This window comes from Crocodylus porosus, unplaced genomic scaffold (assembly GCF_001723895.1).
Source record: "Crocodylus porosus isolate Cpor-Errol unplaced genomic scaffold, CroPor_comp1, whole genome shotgun sequence".
Classification (NCBI taxonomy): domain Eukaryota; kingdom Metazoa; phylum Chordata; order Crocodylia; family Crocodylidae; genus Crocodylus; species Crocodylus porosus.
Window position 1 is genome coordinate 34,583,829 of NW_017728911.1, and position 18,519 is coordinate 34,602,347.

An 18,519-nucleotide genomic window follows, 5' to 3' on the forward strand; every position below is an offset into this window, starting at 1 on the left:
CAGATTTTGCCATTCGCAGGGATTACAGGAATATATCCCCTGCAAATGGTGAGTCGCCTGTACAAAGTTTAATATGCAAACTAAATGAGAATATATTACTTGTTAATTATCTGACATTGAAGGAGAAATAAGTTTGTTTGTTTCTTTTTCTATGATGGGTCTGTAAAATTAATGCCTATTGTTGACATGACCGACCCTTTGTTTGGCTATGGAGTTGAGCATGTTTTTATTTTGAGACCCAAAGTTACAAAGTTTGAATTACTGAATGAAACAACTGTTATCCACAATACTGCATGTAGACTTGTCTGTTGTCCCAAATGATGGCTGAATCCCAAGAGATTCAGAATTTTGCAGGTTCAGGTCTCAGCCCAAAAGGTAAAAAGGGTGGAAAAAACTCCCATCTGAACCTCTTGAACATGCAAATCAAGAACTAGGTATTTTGAAGCTTATTTATGTTTCTCTCAAGCCTATTAGAGTGAGTTAGCAAAATGACTGCAGGAGACTTCATCACTCTACCTGTATTTTTGCTAACACTTAATGTTTAAAGTAGTGAGCTTGCATAACCAGCCTGCTAATGTAATTGCATATATAATCAGTTAGGCATTTACCAGGGCCGTATATAGTTCTCGCACAAACAGGTGCAACTCCACTGGAGTCAAAGGAGTTGTGCCAGTTTACTCTGGGAGCTGAATTTAGGTCTTCTGCCTTGAGCAACAGACTAATGGCAGAAGCCTCACTCCCTACATTAGTGGCAACTGGATAATGTGCATCTCTTCTCCTACAATGCTGTTGCACTTCAATACAAATTTGGTAACCTTATTTGTACCCCAATATAGACAGTCATCAGGAGGAAGCAGATCTCTGTTCTTAGCAGGAGTAAATCCTAAGTCTTCTCCATTCTCTTACTCTCCAGGACACAAGATAAAAAGGAAGTAGGTAAAGAAATATTGTTGATGACCTTAGTAATGAGATCTGCTCCTATCCTCACAGCTGCTAGTAGGTGGGAATAATCCAGTAGTCACCAAGTAGCACCCTCCTTAAAGCAGGATCATTTTCTCAGCACTCTGTCCTGCGTATCACTTTTAACCTTGTGCTAACATGAGCAGTACTTCAAACCTGTGCTGTGCAGGATCAGGTCTTTAGAGATCAATTTTCAGGTGCAGATATATAAGCATTGCAAAGAGTCTAGTGACGTGAACCCAAGAGACCATGAGAGTATCAAGCAGGAAAGAAAATACTAATCTCATCGTTCAGTGGGGTGTCTCCAGTAACCAAAACAACAGATGGAACAGGACTCCTGATGAAAGGTCATGATGGCAGCTGGGCCTCCAGCCAATGAACATGCATCGCTGAGTCACTGCTTCAAGTTTGGAGGTACACACAGCACCAAATGCTCAGAGAACACCATAAACAGCTGCTGTGGCTCAATGGGACACCATAGAACCATTAAAAAGAAGTTCCCAGGTGAGACAGAACAGCAGGATATGAGAAGGGGATTCTACTCTGCTTTGGCAAGGAATGGAAGTAGTTTACCTCATTTTATAAAGATGCTTCTTCCAATTAAGAAGCAGTATGGATTGTCTCTGAAGGGAATTGCATGCATTCACCTTTGCCTTGAAAATGAAAATGGAATTATAAAACTATTGGTAGTAGAACTTCCCTTTATTGAATGCAGAAAAGAATAAAGTTATAAAACCTCTTTCAAATTCTCTGTTACTATGACAGCCTCCGGTATTTTGTGTTAAACATGTATACTGATTCTATTCTTTTTAATTTAAATTGGTTAGATTTAAACAGATTATTTTGACGTGTTTCTTAAATACTATCTGGAATCCAAACTTACTGTGCGAACGACAACTCAATTCCTGCTTTGATTTCTATCCACTTGTCTGGTGGCACGTGCTGGCCTTGTAGCAATTCCTCTGAAAGTTTCCGAGCTTTTATTAAACTTCTTTCTGCATCTTTTAATCTGTTTTGTGCTGAGGATAATTGCATTAATTTTGTGTAATTTATTAAAACAACTGGCATACTTTGACAGGTTAGGAAAAATATATAGACCACCCTCATGATTTTGTTTATACAGCGGGAGACGCTGCAAGCTAAGAATTTTGAGAGCACTACAAATGTTTGTGTTGGAAAATAAAATGCATTAAAGTACTATAAAATATTGAGACATCCACACAAACTAAAAACAACTCAGCATTTGAAAGACCTAGAATTTAATCCCTTTAAAAACTTTTTTTTTACAATATTTGCCAAAGGGATACAGCTGTCAGTTCCTTTAAAGTAAGAGTACATTCATGTTAAATATATAGTGAGATGCTGTCCCTCATCATTCATATTACTTTCATTGCCAGACAACTATGTGTGATGTTTAAAAATTATCTGAACAAATTTTTGTCTTAGTTTGTCCCTGCATCAGATTAGCTGTTCTACCTAACAAGGGTGTTATGAGGTTTAATTAATGTCTAAAAAGTACTTTCAGTTATATAATGAATAGAAAGCCCACCTTGCAGCAACCATAAAGAACATATACAGTGATGAGTTATCGTCGGGGTAGATGCACATATGTTTGTGACCATAAACATGTGCAGATGTTTATAATTCTCCTGTTCTTTTCCTTTCTATACCATACAGGCTTACAAAAGTGAAAAAGGCAGAAGATAGGATAATGTGCATGAGGACAACAAATCCAACACTTGAGCTATGTTGTCAGTGAATCTCCAAGGAATCGTGCAACCTTCACAATCCTTTACTTTAGTGCAAGTGCTTTCAGGCTCATTAAAGTGTTACACATGCGCCCCCATCTGGAGCAAATTGCCCCTGAGAGGAGCAGCCCAGTCCAGGGCTGTTCCTGTCCTGCTCTCCCCCACTGCAGCAGCCAGGGGGAGTGCCAAGTTCCCCTGGGTGCCAGCCCCAGGACTGGCAGGGGGGACAGGGGCCGGTCCCAATCCTGATCCTCATGTGGCCAGGAAAGCTGTCTCCACTCAGTGGGGACACGGCCTGCCAGCCATATGGGGATCATCATGTAGCTGGCAAGCAGCATCCCCATCAAGGACGGACAGCTCTTTCAGCCACATGGAGATTGGGTCCCAACCTGGTTTCCCTGTGGCTGGAATGCAGCAGTCCCAGTTGCCAGGACAGTTCTGCCAGACATGTGGGGATTGGAACAGGTCCCAATCCCCCACAAGGTAGGGAGACAGCTGCCCCTGTAGCTAGCACAGCTCCCCCCACATCAGGGTTTAGCCAGGCAGCAGCTGGCACCCTGCTGCCTGGGCTGACTAGGAGCTAACTGCTAATTGCTCCCAGTCAGCATCCACATGTATGCTACTGTACAGTAGCTTATGCACTATTAATCTAGCACCTGTATATCCTGGTGCTAGGAAATGGCACATTAGTCTAATTTACTGCACACTGGGCATGTCTACATGTTCATTACTGTGCCTTAGATGCTGCATATTTAGCTTAGTATTTCCTTAATATAGTACTATAACTAAAAGAGCAGTAACTAGTTACTGCACAGTAGCTCTGGTGCATAGTTTTTTAGTGACACTTATTGTTCATTAGCCTAATAACTGTGCAATAGGCTACTAGCACAGTTTTTGCCTGCCACACTACTGCACAGTGTTATTAGGCTAATGTGAAGTAAGCATCTTGTGTAGACGTGCCCAGTAAGTCCTGCATGTGTGTAGATGGTGACACTTTACTATGCCTTAGATTGGTCTAACACACAGTAAAGAATCTTGTGTAGACTGAACACTTCAGTTTGTGGACTATGTTGCCTGCTATTTATATACCTTGTTGTATTTTGCTTTTTAATGCACCTTTTAAATTTGTCAGATGTTTACAATGATGCGTGTGAGGTCATAAAGGTTAATAAACATACTGTAACCTCCTCCAATGGTAATGATGCAGGCCACTTCCTGGTGACTAAGGTCTAGCTGGCAAAACTAAGGAACAGTAAGGTCACACTAAGGAATACTGTTATTAGCATTGGCAATGTGCAGGGGGTGTATGTGCACCCCCTGAGGTCGGCCATGCACCCCCTGGAAGCACCAGCCGCGAAACAAGAAGCACGGGCAGAAGTGCACTTCTGATTTCGTTGCTCGTGGTTCTGGGCTTGGCGATCGGCCACTGGGGGACTTCCACCCCACTGTCTCTCCCACAATTGGCGATCTGGTGCCCCCGCTGCCCAGACTTGGGAAGCACTAGTTGCCCATGGTTATTAGCATGATGAGATGATTATGGAAGACATTTTTGGAGTGTGGTGAGGTTTCATCTAGATTTCTGAATAGACCACACGGCATGCTGGTCACATTGGTTTTATCAATTCACCACGATCCAATCCAATTATCTGAAAAACTTCTAATATCAATCGCACATAGTAAAACAAAAGTGAGAAAGGATACTTGTGAAGTGCAGTTAATGCTCTTCCTAACGTATGAGAAATAGCAACTGAACACTGAAGAATGTCCATCCTTTGTTCAGACTCAGATGAAGGGATCAGAGAGCTGGCAAGAAGAATTTCTTTGGCTTTTTCTGCATGCTGTTTTGCTTGCAGTGAAAATCCTGTGAACATACATAAGAAAGCAAATCTTCAGTGGGGGATTCAGCTTTTAGAGTCACATGAGGAAAGCACAGCTACTTCCATATGTGTACTGAGGAAGACAATCTTTCTTTTTCAAGTGGGAAGGCTTGGTTCAATATATTCTACAATATAAGTTCATATTCTTCAGCAAAAGACCCAGCTGAGCCACTGGGTTTAAGTAGCAAAGGATTACATTTGGTCTACCTAAAAAGCAAGATTTATGGCTGTAAAAATCAAAGTACTCTCCATTTTGTCTCCTCTCAGAATTGCTACAGAACAGTTTTATTGTAAGAAACATTTCTTCTTAAAAATAAAAGAAACAATGTGTGAGGGAATTAGAGAACTGAGATAAATTTAAAATAATGCATACATCCTGGTCCAAAAATATACCATTGTTTCTTATTTATTAAAAACCATTCACACATTTAACTAAAAATGATTCCACATGTGTAAATTAGTCTGAGAAGCAAGCTTAATTAGTCTGCATTAAGCTCTGTACTGTTACAGCTAGATTTTTTTTCTGATTCTTTTAGAGCTACCTTGTTTATCTCAACACTGTATTGCAGGTCGTGGTGTGAATGTGCTCTGAGCATTCCTTAAAGTCTCCCATTCAGTCACTGGTTTGACCAAACTGTCATCAATATTACATGCCACTATTATGTATCCATTATGGTAGAGTGTCAGGCCACATATATAAAGACTTCAAGTGTGCTTAAACATGGCATGTGTGCTTAAAACATAAGTCTTATTAACTAGCTAACTTGTAATGTGAAGTTTATTATCCAATTAATATTTAGAAAAAATGCAATGAAAAAACACAGACATGGCAAGGATTACTGTCTTTAAGGAATACAGACAGCAGATATGATCCCACAAATTCCATGATCCCAAACTCTCTCCCAAGACTTCTATATTTAACTGAAAGTAAGAGTATTTCTCAAGGATCCCAGTGATGCAAGATGGGCTGAACCTAAAAACTGATAGCTTGCTAATATTCCCCATACGTTAAGAACACATGATAGGAAGTAGATAGTCACATGCTTGTAAAATGGCTTAGAAATTTTTGAAGTATAAGTGAAAAATTACTAGGATTTATGGTAGTTTTAGAGTAAACTGGTTTGACCCCATGTGTTCAAATGGATTTTCCAGAAAGAAAAAGCCACTTCAGGATTGCTCTGTAGCACACCTGAACAAGTACCATTTTCACAGATGCCCCAGACTTAGTCTCAGAAAATTTCCACTACCAAACTATTTTTTCTCCTTATCCTCATTTTGAGAGACTAAAAAGTCGTCATTTCTGAGATTTCTTTACAACTGATTGTGTCTTTGAGACAAATTCTGAAACTTCAGACCCCTTCTCTTTTTCAGCTGTGTTCCTCCTATGGACATTATATGAGACACCAATTTTGGAGGATACCAGAAGAAAAAAAAATGAAGGACTAGCAATAACTAGAAATTCAGTGCATTTTTTTTATACATTTGTCCTTTTATTCCTTATTAAAATTGCTTTAGTTCTAATTTACTAAGACTAAAAACATCCTTCTGGGAAAAAAAACAACAAAAAACCCTATAAAGCTAAAAGCCAAATCATGCAATCTTGGGAGTTGCGTCAGAAAACTATAGGATCTGGGCTTAAAAAAATGAGCAGGGAACTCTGTAAACTCACCTTGCAGCTGGAGGTATCCCTGAGCCAAATTAACATGGGCTTCTGCCATTTTCCAGTGATGATCTCCATAGCAAATTCTGGCCAGGGCTAAATACGTCATAAGCTCTGGGAGGGCTTCCTTATACTGCCAGAAAGAAAGCACACAGGTGTTGAGGCAGTCTAACTTATATCTAACATGGATTTCAAAGCTGTTCTGTGCCTGAAGATCCTACTGATTTCAAGTGAGCATGTGGGTGGTCAGCAGAGGTGCAGCAACCTGGCTGGGCATCCAAGATGCAGGGCAACAATGACTTTCAGTTGCTGTTGTATTGCTGGCATGATTGTGCAGTGGCAGGTAGCAGCTGTTTTTTGTCTCCCCCATCCAAGTTGATGCCTTGGGTGGTTGCTGCAGTGGCCCCTAGTTACACCTCTGGTGCTCAGCACTTCTGAGTATCAATGCCAGAGACACTACGGTACTATGACTACTTCAGAACTCTGCCTGGAAAAAGTATAATGTTCCATTCACATATTGCATTAATCAGAAGATGCTCATGCTGTTGTTCTGAATACTAACCAGGTGGGGTGGGGTGTGACTGACATGAAGTCAAACAACAGAAATACAGTAGAAAAGACAAAGGAAAAGGACTATTCAGTTGTCATAGTCATAGTTGGTAGGGGAGGAAGGGACCTGAGCAGATCATCAAGTCTGACCCCCTGCCATGGGCAAGAAAGAATTCTGGGGTCAAATGACCCCGGCTAGGTGTCTATCTAGCCTCCTTTTGGAGACCCCCCAGGTAGGAGTGAGCACCACTTCCCTTGGAAGTTGGTTCCAGATCCTAGCTGCCCTGACTGTGAAGCAATGCCTCTTGATATCTAGCCTGAATCTACTCTCAGTTAGCTTATGGCCGTTATTCCTTTTTACTCCCAGTAGTGCTTGGGGGAAGAGGGACTGTCCCATTGCCTGCTGGTCTCCCTTGGCCAGTTTATAGACTGCCCCCAGATCCCCTCTCAGCCTTTTCTTGTGGACGCTGAACAGGTTCAGGTCTTGTAGCCTCTCCTCGTAGGGCCTGCTCTGCTGCCCCCTGATCATGTGAGTGGCCTCCTCTGGACCCTCTCCATGTTGGCCACATCCCTCCTGAAGTGCGGCACCCAAAACTGGACGCAGTACTCCAGCTGCGGTCTGACCAGTACTGCATAGAGGAGGAGGATCACCTCTCTGGACCTACTTGTGATGCATCTGTGGATGCATGACAAGGTGCGATTAGCTTTCCTGACTGCGTCCCCACATCGATGGCCCAATGGGGTGAGAGACAGTGTCGAAGGCCTTCCTAAAGTCCAGAAAGACTATGTCCACTGCAACACCCGTGCCCAAGGGTTTTGTGACCTGGTGATATAAGGCCACCAGGTTGGTCTGACAGGACCTGCCTCTAATGAACCCATATTGGTTGCCCCTAAGCATACACTTCCCTGCGTGCCCCTCGCAGATGTGCACCTGGATAATTTGTATGTTTTCTCTGAGTGAGGGGCAGGGAAGAAGGATATTTCACATGCAGGTCCTGACTGATCCTTCAGATCGAACTGATCAAAAGGACAATGTAGGCTTGTTTTCCATAAGGGGCTCCTTTGTATGGTACTACGCAAAGGAAGAGACTAGAAAGAAACTAATGCCACTGCATATGTTTTAAGTATTTTCAACGGTCAAATTAATATCTGGTAACCTTAGTGACTTCAGTGAAGTGACACCATAGATCAGTGGTTCTCAAATGTTTTACTCTTAAGGCACCCTGCCTTGGGGCCAAAGCACCTCTTGAAAAACGCTAGATCTTAGTTTTCCCTTGGTTTTTGCCTACAGGAAAATAATGGAGCAAATCTTCTGTTGCAAGGAACTCAAAACCACACAACAGGTCAGAATGCTTCTAACATGATGAATTCTTATGTAAAATCTCTGGGTTTATCTTGAGGATCATGTTTGTACAGGTAACAATAACATTGCATGGCACCCTTTGAAAGAATCTCAAGGCACCCAAGAGTGGCACAGGACCCTAGTTGAGAATCAATGAACACAATGCATACAAGGCACTCAAAATCGTCTCTAACTTTATCTATGCAGGTGGTCCAGTAAAACCTATCACCCAAAAAAAGTTCTCGCTCCTTGCATAATTCCTGGACCATCACAGCTACTGTATCATTCTAACACTACCACTAAGCTGATGGGAATTTTACCACTGACTACAACTGGAGCAGAGTTATTGCTGTTTATGGAAATCCTACCCGTGATCCTCCCCACTTTCCAAAAACTCCTGAAACCAACCTCCCACGCCCCCATCCCTCAACTCACTTTTACTCCTAGATCCAAAAATTACCATTTTAATTAAAATCTAGATACTGGAGGTCTCGTCAAACTTAGTACTTGTCTATGCTTGGTGTGAAATTCATGTTACATGAAAGTAAATGATTTGCTATAAAATATATTATCTATAGCTGTCTTACCTCTTGATTGCTGATGTGTACATTTGCCTTTTGTTCACACTGCAGAAGCTTCTGGCTAGGAGGCTGAAGTAGTTCTGTCTCTGAAGATTTATTTTTTATCTTATTCCTGAGTTCAGTGCTAAGGGTAACAGTGGAGCTGTCTGTGTGTCCAGAGGTTTGAACTTCCTGAGTTTGTTGCATTCTCCTGTTTGATCCTCTTTTAAGCCTGTAGTTTAACTATATTTATATTTGTTAAAAACACGGCAAGTCATCAAAGATTATTCAACATCATGAGATACTCTGGGGCTCACCCATCCTGTAAGTGTACCTTGGTTATGGAAAACATATAAGTTATTACAAATTATTATTCAAATACTCTTAAATGCAGTGGTATTTTTACACAACTTACATACAATAATTTTTCAATACAGTACAGTGTTAAGACTTGGCTTAATTTTGATGTCTCAATAAGATCTACAAAACATGCCAAATTTAAAGAATGAGTGATCTTTCTCATACTTAATAATAAAGAATAATATCTAGGTATCGGAGAGCTTTTGTCAGTACAATGTTTTCAAGTGTCCTATTCTTTTTTTTATCAACTCCTTTTAAGGCTAGTTGGCTCCAAGCATAGTTAACATTCTTTTGCTGGAGGAAGAGAGAGATTTTTTTTCTTTAGACTACGATAAAAATGCATTGTCATCTTGTATGCCCAGGCTATCACGTCTTTATATACATATTAATTTAAAATTTATTCTGGGTGTGGTATTTCCAAAAAACCAAAAATTATTGTTTTAACTCTGTTCCTGTTTAAGTAAAAATATGAATGGGAACAGAATCTAACCAATGTTGACTGGTGAAAAATCCCACCAACACATTCTTCAGGGTGCTATTGACATTAATAACATCATGATAAAAGCAAGCAGTAGAGATGTAACTGGAAAACTGAGCAAGAGACCTACCTAATTTTTCTGGCACATTTCTTGTTGCAATATAGTAATATAGTTTCCTCTAATAAAAAGTTGTACACTTTTAATACCTACAGGCTGTGTGTTTTTATTAGTCCTATAGTCAGTCATACTTCAATCATTCCCAGCAGCTAAAGGTAAATAACCTCTATGGCTGCATTCACAGAAGCACAGATGTTTGGTTTCCCGGGGACAAGTAGCAGTTCCATACCTACTTGTCCCCCGGGGAACACTCGTGCTTTGGCACGCGGCAAATTACCCCAGGGGTGATAGAAGAGGCTGCGGCCAGCGGTGGGCTGACCCCAGCAGTCTTACCTGGGGGCCTCCCAGGGCTACAGCAACAGTGATCCTGCTGGGCGGAGCCTGGCTGACAGCCGCAGTGTGGCTTCCGGTGGCTTGGCTCTGCTTTTCAGTGGTGTGCACTGCCTGCGTGTGTACTACTCCACTTCTTTTTTCAACGCCTGGATATCACGGAGTCAAAAAAACCCACAGAAAAAAAAACTGGAGTAGTGTGTGCATAGGCAGCATGGAGAACATGTGACTCTGCGGTATGTGGCGCTGCAGACGTGTTTACGGTGCTACATATCGCGTGGCTGTGCTCGTCTGGATGTGCCCAATAAATGTGTATCTTTTCTGAGACCTGAGAGTTGGTTGAGAAGAGACGGTAGTGACTGACAGGAAAAACATCCCACTTGATACTTTGATGGAGTTTATGGAGCACGAACGCTATGATCATGGCTGTGGCTGGTTTTATTGCATGGAATATATGCAGTATAAGCACTCACTAGCCACATGCACTAGCCATATTTTGTATCTGTTAGTGAAGGGAATCCATTTCCAAAGTTGCATAACTATGTGATCAAATCATTCGTATCTTAGCTTCTCCCAGCAGCAGATTTACTGGAGAAGTTACAAGATTTTTGAGATCCAAAAAAATACAAAGGCCAATGGGATTCCTATATGATATGAGAGGGATAAGTATAGGGAAAGTTCTAAGTTTAACTTAAAGCTGTACAAACTGCTGCTGTATTACTGTTCTACATCTTCCCTCTTTGTGCACAAAGGAAAAGGAAAGTACAAAGGAAAGGAAAGGGAGAGGTTCTCTGAGAAAAAACTCAGAGGGATTTAGCAAAATCATTAACTGACCCATAGGAGTGTCTCTCTCATGCTGCACATACCCAATTTTCAGGCAAGTCGTAAACATAACTAATATTACTACAGATGTGTAAAGTATTCCTGCAACTGCTCTGCTTACAGTCATCATTGTTCTTTTTTACAATTTGCAATGATATTGTGTTCACATTCAAGAGATGACTACCATCTATTAAAGTGAAAAGAAAGCCTGCTTCCTCCCTGGAAAGGAATTGTACAGGGTAGCGTAATCAAATTATCCACTTACATTCTTTTTTGAATAGTTTCAGTTTGAGATTTCTTTTCCAAAGCCTGCAATGTTTTTATTGATTTGCAGTTTCCAACGTAAGCTTACCAATCTTTGCCTTGTATTCTTTCATACAGTATATTCATCACACAAAAAAAGTCAAAGTTCAAGGTTTTCTTTGAAAAAAAATCCTCTTTCATGCTTCTCACAAAGCAGTCTGATACCCCACAAAGCCAAAACAGGGCAGGTGATGGAGAAAACGAACCACCAACTGGAAATGGGGACTAGGGTTTAGACTTGTCAATCATGATGGGATAACCAATCCACGGGACTCGAAGACAGCTCTGCAATGGGAACCTGATTTCCGCAGGCACCGCTTAAAGAAACAACACACTTTTTGGGGGCTGATCTTCAGCTCAGAGAAGCCACTTAAATCTTTCATGAATATAAATGAACTCGTCACCGCCAGAGTTTGGACAAAGCCCCGTTTATCTACGCCCCTATCAGGAACCGTAACGTCCACGCTCGCATTTAACAGTGTTAGTGTCTGTCAATGTGTGCGATCAAAATTCAGTCCTGACAAAGTACGTTGCTTTCAATACGTGCTAAATCGGTGGTGCTCCAGGTTTTAACAACATCAGTTTCACCTTTGGCTACCAGAGATTATAACTATTGTAATAACAGTAATAATCATAATAGTAACACCGAAGCGAAGAAGTGGCAGGAAGGGGATGAGTACAGGCTCGCAGCCTCCATGCAAACTCGGAGTCCCCAGAAGGATTGTGTTCTCCTGACGGTCTTTGCTGCTGTCATCCACCAGGCCAATCGTTGTTATTATTATTGCCCCCCCCGTTGCGCTGTGTACAGAGAACCGACGAGTCCGCTTCCACCACAGCCTCAGCCCCGCCCACCCAGTGACACCACTCCGGACCCGAACCGCCGGTCCCCGCAGGAAACGCCGCCGCTGCGCAGACTGCCGGGGCGCAGCGCAACGAGGTCTCGCGAGACTCGGCCCCAAATCTCACGCGAGCTGCGCTGCGCGCTCGCGAGACTTCAGCCCTGCTCGCGGAGGCCAGTTGCCGGCGGCGGCGCTGAGCGCGTCCTCCTGCCCCACGTGGGAATCCGAGCGGGCCCAGCCCGGACTAGAGGCCTCGGCCCCCGACACCAACCCCTGCTTGAGCCTGCCCTCCAGCATGGACTCCCTCAGCACTCTTCCAGCATGGACTCCCCCTCCCTCCAGGATGGATTCCCCCCCACAAAATGGATCCCCCTAGCAGTCCTCCCCCCACCCCCATGGCTCCTTCCAGCACTCTCCCCGCCACCATGGGTCCCCCCTAGCACCCCCCTCCCCCAGCATGGACTCCCTGTCACCCCTAGTGCGGATCTTCCCCCAGCACTCCCGCTCCCCCAGCGTGGACCTGCCCCCCACCACTTCTCATCCCGTGACATGGATCTGTGCCCTCCAGCATGCCTCCCCACAAGGATTGACAGCGAGTCGTGTCGGGTTCTTCCAGCCCAGCAACCTTCACCTTCCAGCCCCTACATGGTCACAGCTCCCTGCAGCTTCTTCCCTGGCACTTCAGGTCCCACTGGGATATGGTCACCCCTCCTCTCCCCCTCTCCAGCTGAGCAGGACAACCCCACCTGCCCCCCAGCAGAGATCTAGTCGGTCTTCAGCCAACTCCCACGTTTCTCCTGCCCCACTTCCACACACACCTGTGTTTATCCCCCCCCATTTTGGGCATCTAGTTACTGTCTCCCTGCATAACAGCCCCCAGCCTCCCATTTATCCAGTCACTCCATCCTTCCCTCCCAACGATGTCACCATTCATCATTGCACAGATCCCTTCCCATTGCTCTTGTGTATGTCTACATTTCTCTTCCTGTTAACATCTGCACTCTCATCCTCATGCCTTTTGAGCTTGCTTTATCTCATAGGTTTGAAAAGAAACTATTGAGCCATGAGTAGTTAGCTGCTGGTGGTGGAAAAACTATAGGCCATTGTCTTAGGAGCCCAAAAAGGGACAGGTCATGTTTCTCACAATGTGAAACGTGGTGTTGTAAACATGCTTTTATATTCTCACATCATGTTTTTTTCAACGCTCTTATATAGTTTTTAGCACTCGTGAGAGATGTTGTGTTCAGTCATGAAGAGTGGAGACTTTTATCTGTTGACCCAGTAGAGCGGTGGTGCTGACAGCATCCTAGAAGTCAGCTTTCCTTGGATCCTCTCTCCTAAGGCTGCCAGCGGAGGTTGTTGTCGGTTGTAGTACGGTTCTTTCCAGTGCAGGCTCTTGTTCAGTTGCTCAGTTATGTCGATGGCATCTAATTTCACGCTGGCTTCCAAATAGCCAGAAGATGACAATGACTCACTCACAGAACTGATCTGAACATACCTTAGACCTCCTTAGAGGTGAAGGACCCTGAAGTGTATGTAGGATTTCGCATCTGGCTGTGCTTGGTATTTCTATCTGGATTACAAGGAAGATAGCATCTTTCAAACTACTCATTTCTGCTATCTTACATTCAGGAGCGTTACTGAAACAGATTAGGTAGCCTGATGTACAGATCTAGGCCAGCTTTTAGCTTTGTCTCGAGTATAACCATTTTTTTTTTTTACGAACAATTTTTTGGCAATAGCTAAGGTTCACATTTGGTATCTGTGTAATTGCATGTTTTTCATGATGTATTATGGTTAAAATTGCTCCATTGATTAAAAAGTCAAGATAAAATCTGAAGTATTGTTGGCAGATGGGCTGTTAGCCCCCTGGCTGTTCTCTCATAAATGTGTGTATTTATATGCGTTAGTCCTTGGCATAGTAGACCACTGAACAGATTATTTAAGCCAGGCTCCTTGGTTAGCATTCCTGATACTTGCTTTTGAAACAACTGTGGATGTGTAGCAATGAAGATATCTCGACCTAGAAAGAATTGCAAATGGAATATCAGATGCTGATGCTGTCTAAATCACAGAAAATGTATGAAGTCTGGTGTTTGGGCATAGGTTCAATTTTAATTTTGTTACCTCTGGACCTTTCTTTAGCTTTTTCATACTTGCAGTTAGTTGTTTAAGTGTAAGTTGAAGTTTCCAGGTGAAGAACATCCAGTTCTTGAATTCTACAGAGAGAGAATAAAGTTTCACTCTAGTTAGTTTAGATAAAAGTAATCCAAAAACAATAGCCCTTTAACAGCTATAAACAGTTTCCTTAGATTGTGTGCAAGGTAGCCTGTCAGAATTGCAGCAACATTTTACTGTCCAAAGCACAAAACCTACATAATGAAATTGTGTCCGTCTTTTTTAGAAAAATAAATTATATGTTTACCTCCATAGTTTTTCAAAGGTTAGCTCAGAAAGGGGCTTGAAAAAAAGTTTCCTTGCTTTTTTGAATCATATATAAGCATTTTAGACCTCTTCTGTGTGTATGCTTATAGACTAGGAATTTTTTCCAAGGTTCCTTGCTAGCAAAATATCATGTGGGATCCAAGGTAGCTGAGATATTTAATACCCCAAGCATATGTATTCAAGAACATTCCTTGATAATGTGCCGATAATCACTTCATAAACATTTCCCTGAAATAAGTATCAGTTGTTTAGAGATTAGTGAGAGATCTACAATAGTCCAGTAATTGTTTAGGTAATCATTGCTGGCTCCTGCAGGTAAGCTTTTATTTCAGATGCCCATTATCACAGCTTATAACAAATTGTTTGAGAAAAACAATACATGGATATAATAAGTAATGTTTTTCTGTTTTTTTTTCTTTGTAGAAATGGGTCTGCTTTCAGAAGATGTGCTCTAATGTGGGCCTGGAACAGGGACAATCATGTCATCAGAACTTTGTAAAACAATATCTGAGGCAAAGCTGGAAAGGCACAAGAACTTGTTCTTAAATTACCGAAATCTGCATCACTTTCCTTTGGAATTATTGAAAGATGAGGGTTTGCAATACCTGGAGAGACTCTATATGAAAAGAAACTCCTTGACCACCTTGGTATGATAAAGTCTTTATTGTACTGCCTGTTTTCTTTATGTTTGTACTGGAATATGAATTCTGGTTTGGAAAGACTGAATAAATAACTTTTTTAATTAATCATGTTTGAGAAGCCTGTTCCTGAATGGTACTGAGTACTTTTCAGGAGCTGGTACCATTATGAAAATTTAGGCTTTCAGATAAATTTAATTGGTTTTATTCTAAGCCGGAAGGTTTAACCAGTTGATGTTTATACCTAACATTGTATTCGCTCTTCTGTGTTCACCACTGAGTTTCAGTCTGACTTCTTTTTTTTTTTTTTATGGTCCCAGCACCTCTGCCTTTCTTACAGGGCACAGCGTGGTTAGCCATCTCTTGTTTAGGCAAACAGTGTTTAGTTTGGTGTGTTTGATCATTTGAAAGGTGGTCATCATCAGTCTCAGGCTGTGATTCAGGGCCAGTCTTTGATACATCCAGCACTTATAACCACGAGTCACCATTGATCTGAGGAACTCGGAAATATCAGGCCTAACCTCAGCTCTTGGGTTAAAAAAATCTAATCTCCTAACCCTCCTTGCAATTTGTGAACCAGTATTCACAACCAGTCAGTACTGGTTATTCCCCCCCCCCCCCAATTTCGGATTATTGCTTCCTTTGTACTTTGTAAGTACTTCCTAGCTTAACTTTCTGGATGTGTAGGAATCATAGCTCAAGTTTTTTTTTTCCTTCCCTGCCCAGAATTCAGGTGCTTGTGGCAGCCCTCCTGTTATCTACTTTCCTATTGTTTTTCTGACCTAAGCAGGCTTATGTTGAACAGCAATTGTGACCTCACACTTCAATGAGAGGCTGCTCAGAAGTGTATAAGATAAGCTTGGAGTAATGCAGTGGTGCTCAACCTTTTGGTGAGCGGGCTGGATGAGCGGCACAGGGCCCGTCCATGGGCAGGAATTCTACCCTCTGAGCCATTATTAGGCCTGCTGCCAGATTGGGGCTCTTACATGCCCAGTTTGGGCTTGGGCCACCCCTGTGCATTGATCCAGCATGCTATCTGGCCTGCAGGACTCCCCGTGGGTCTGAGAATTTGGCAGCAGTGGGGGGTGGTAATTGCTGCTACCGCTCCTTTTTGGCCAGATTTTCAGACCTGTGGAGGTGGAGCCCTGTGGATGGGATGGCATGTCTCCATGGGCTGAATCTGGCCTGCAAGCCAGGGGTTGAGCACCCCTAATCTAGTGCACTAAGTGTGAGACTGAAAGAAAATGTTTAAATTTGATTCAAAAAGTCATTCAGACTTTCTGTCTGACCTCCCTCATCTCTGAGATCAAGGTAGTATCCACAGGTAAGGTGGGCAAGTCTTTGAATTGCGCAAGTGAGCCCTAGCAAGGTACCCAATCTCATTGATTTCAGTATTAAAAATACCATTTAAACCAAGGGTGAGCAAAATGGTTGATCACACTGCTAGCTAGACTTCATTTCCCAGCAGCCCTTGTCTGCGTCACTGCAGCCAGTTTCCATGGAGACCCCAGGAGCAGCAGGGCCTGACACTGTGGGGCCAGGGTTTCCATGGAGACTGGCCCAAGCCGTGCTGGCAGGGCGCACAGCTGGGTGAGGAGTTGCCCTTGTGTCTGGAGCCAGGATTTTGTAGTAGTTTCATAGTTGATAGGGTCAGAAGGGACCTGAGCAGATCATCAAGTCCGACCCCCCAAGTAGTGACAGCATGATCCAGACCTGGGGCAGAGCTGCGATCCACTGCCTGCATGCCCCACTGGGGCAGAGCCATGATCCGCTGCCTACACGCCCTGGCCAGGGTATGCAGGCAGTGGATCGCAGCTCTGCCCCAGCTGCAGCCAGTGCCACAAGATCCCAGCTGCTTGCACCGCCAGTGCTGCTTGGGTCAGTTTCCATAGAGACCCTGGCCCCATGTCATGGCCCTGCTGCTCCTGGAGTCTCCAAAGAAAGCAGTCACGGTGACATGGGCAGGGGCTGCTGGGAAATGGAGTCTGCTGTGGGCCCAGTTCAGCCCTTGGGCCGGACCTTGCCCATCCCTGATTTAAGCCAAGACTGTCCGACAGGTGGCCTCTGGATCAGACCAGGGTATTAACATGTGGACCAGAGGCTCCTACCTGGCCACCACACCCCTCATTGTTCCTGCTGCTGTTAAAGTTGGGCGCTGTGGGCTCCCTTTCTGTCTTCTGGCTTCTGCTTCATGCCCTGGGAGAGAAAAGCCAGGCTGCCTTGACTGCACCTGTGGCTGGAAGCAGAGCTGAGCAGCATGCATTTGGAAGGGGAGTAGGCTGCCTCTGCAGCAGGGGGGGAACCCAGGAGGGCTTCCCCCACTAGTGGTGTGCAGCCTGGGGTTCTGCTGCCCAAAGTTAGACAGCCCTAATATAGACTGATTTAATCCTGCTGGCCAGTTCATTCAGGAACAACCTGTTTGCACTTCTGTAGGACTTGGTACATTGTTACTCAGAGCATCTTGAGCCTAATATAGCGATTCTAAAATGTTTTGGACTCAAAGTATTTCTGAATTTAGTGGCACCCCATTTCATAACCATTTAAAAAAGGAAATGGTAATAACATGTGTATGATGTACATGGAAACTTTTTTTCTGAAATTCCTTGGCCTTAGATTATATCTCTTAAGAAAATGGAAACGAGGTCAAAACACTAATGGTCAGGCAGTATTACAGTTGTGAAGTTATGGAAACACAACAAGTCAGAAAATAAACACATGTTTGGGTCACAGCCCTATGGATGGGTACAGTGGTCTGACTACAGGAGAGCAAGGAAGGCTTGTAGCACACTAGTGAAAAACTGAAACTTCTTTTCCTTACCAGCAGAGCTCCTGTTGTCTCCCTCTTGGATTGGCAGCAGCATGTTCTCTCATACGTTGTTCAGAAAGGGAAACACTTGCTGTAAGACCCCAGTTAAAGCCCCTTTTCCTGTAGGTTGGATGCAGGGTCTGACTACTAGAGCCAGCTTGGGGTAGTGCAAGTACTTTTAGTCTGTTCTCTACTTTGCCGGTTCAGCTTAGGCCAGGGGTTCCCAACCTTTTTATGCTGAGGACCGGCAAATCGTGGACCGACAAACTGTGGACCAGCAGTGACCAGTATATTGCGGGCAGGCAGCCAACCCTTTTTTATACTCAGTATAAAAAGGGTTGGGTGGTGGTCCACAGCATGCCAGTTGCTTCCAGTCTGCAGTTTGCCGGTCCACAGTTACTTCTGGTCCAGCAGCCAACCCCTTGCAGCCTGGTATTGGGCCACAGCCCGGGGTTAGGAACCCCTGGCTTAAGCAAGCTGCTCAGTGCTCCCTAACCACCTGCTCTGTGCCTGCTTCCAACCCAGCCCTAGTCTCTGTACCCTCCCCGCTACTCACTGCAGCTCTTCCAACTCCCTGCACTGCTCCTCTGCAACCAGCTTCTGTTTGTTTGTCATCAAGCTAAAGGTAAAAAGAGGGTCCCGGGTAATGTGGGGCCCCTGCAGGACACGATGGGCAACTTAGTC

At 43.7% G+C, this 18,519-nt stretch overlaps 2 protein-coding genes across 5 annotated transcripts in view; one reads left to right on the plus strand and one right to left on the minus strand.

The window, feature by feature from the left end:
- Positions 1 to 11,539, minus strand: part of TTC23 (tetratricopeptide repeat domain 23) — a 57,721-nt gene extending 46,182 nt beyond the window's left edge. For 2 of the 3 annotated variants that reach the window (XM_019533787.1, XM_019533784.1), the window contains exons 1-5: positions 11,070 to 11,539; positions 8,724 to 8,939; positions 6,255 to 6,378; positions 4,410 to 4,569; positions 1,844 to 1,969 (exon numbers count right to left, since the gene is read on the minus strand). In XM_019533787.1, the coding sequence (XP_019389332.1) occupies positions 1,844 to 1,969; positions 4,410 to 4,569; positions 6,255 to 6,378; positions 8,724 to 8,903 (590 nt within the window). In that variant the 5' untranslated portion in view covers positions 8,904 to 8,939; positions 11,070 to 11,539. Of the gene's footprint in view, positions 1 to 1,843; positions 1,970 to 4,409; positions 4,570 to 6,254; positions 6,379 to 8,723; positions 9,891 to 11,069 lie in introns of those variants that run through there. The other variant, XM_019533786.1, reaches the window with a different exon arrangement.
- A 3,275-nt stretch (positions 11,540 to 14,814) lies between these two features.
- The window catches only part of LRRC28 (leucine rich repeat containing 28), a 76,880-nt gene continuing 73,175 nt past the window's right edge, over positions 14,815 to 18,519 (plus strand). The window contains exon 1 of one of the 2 annotated variants that reach the window (XM_019533788.1): positions 14,815 to 15,038. In XM_019533788.1, coding sequence (XP_019389333.1) covers positions 14,871 to 15,038 — 168 coding nt within the window. In that variant the 5' untranslated portion in view covers positions 14,815 to 14,870. The remainder of the gene's footprint in view (positions 15,039 to 18,519) is intronic. The other variant, XM_019533789.1, reaches the window with a different exon arrangement.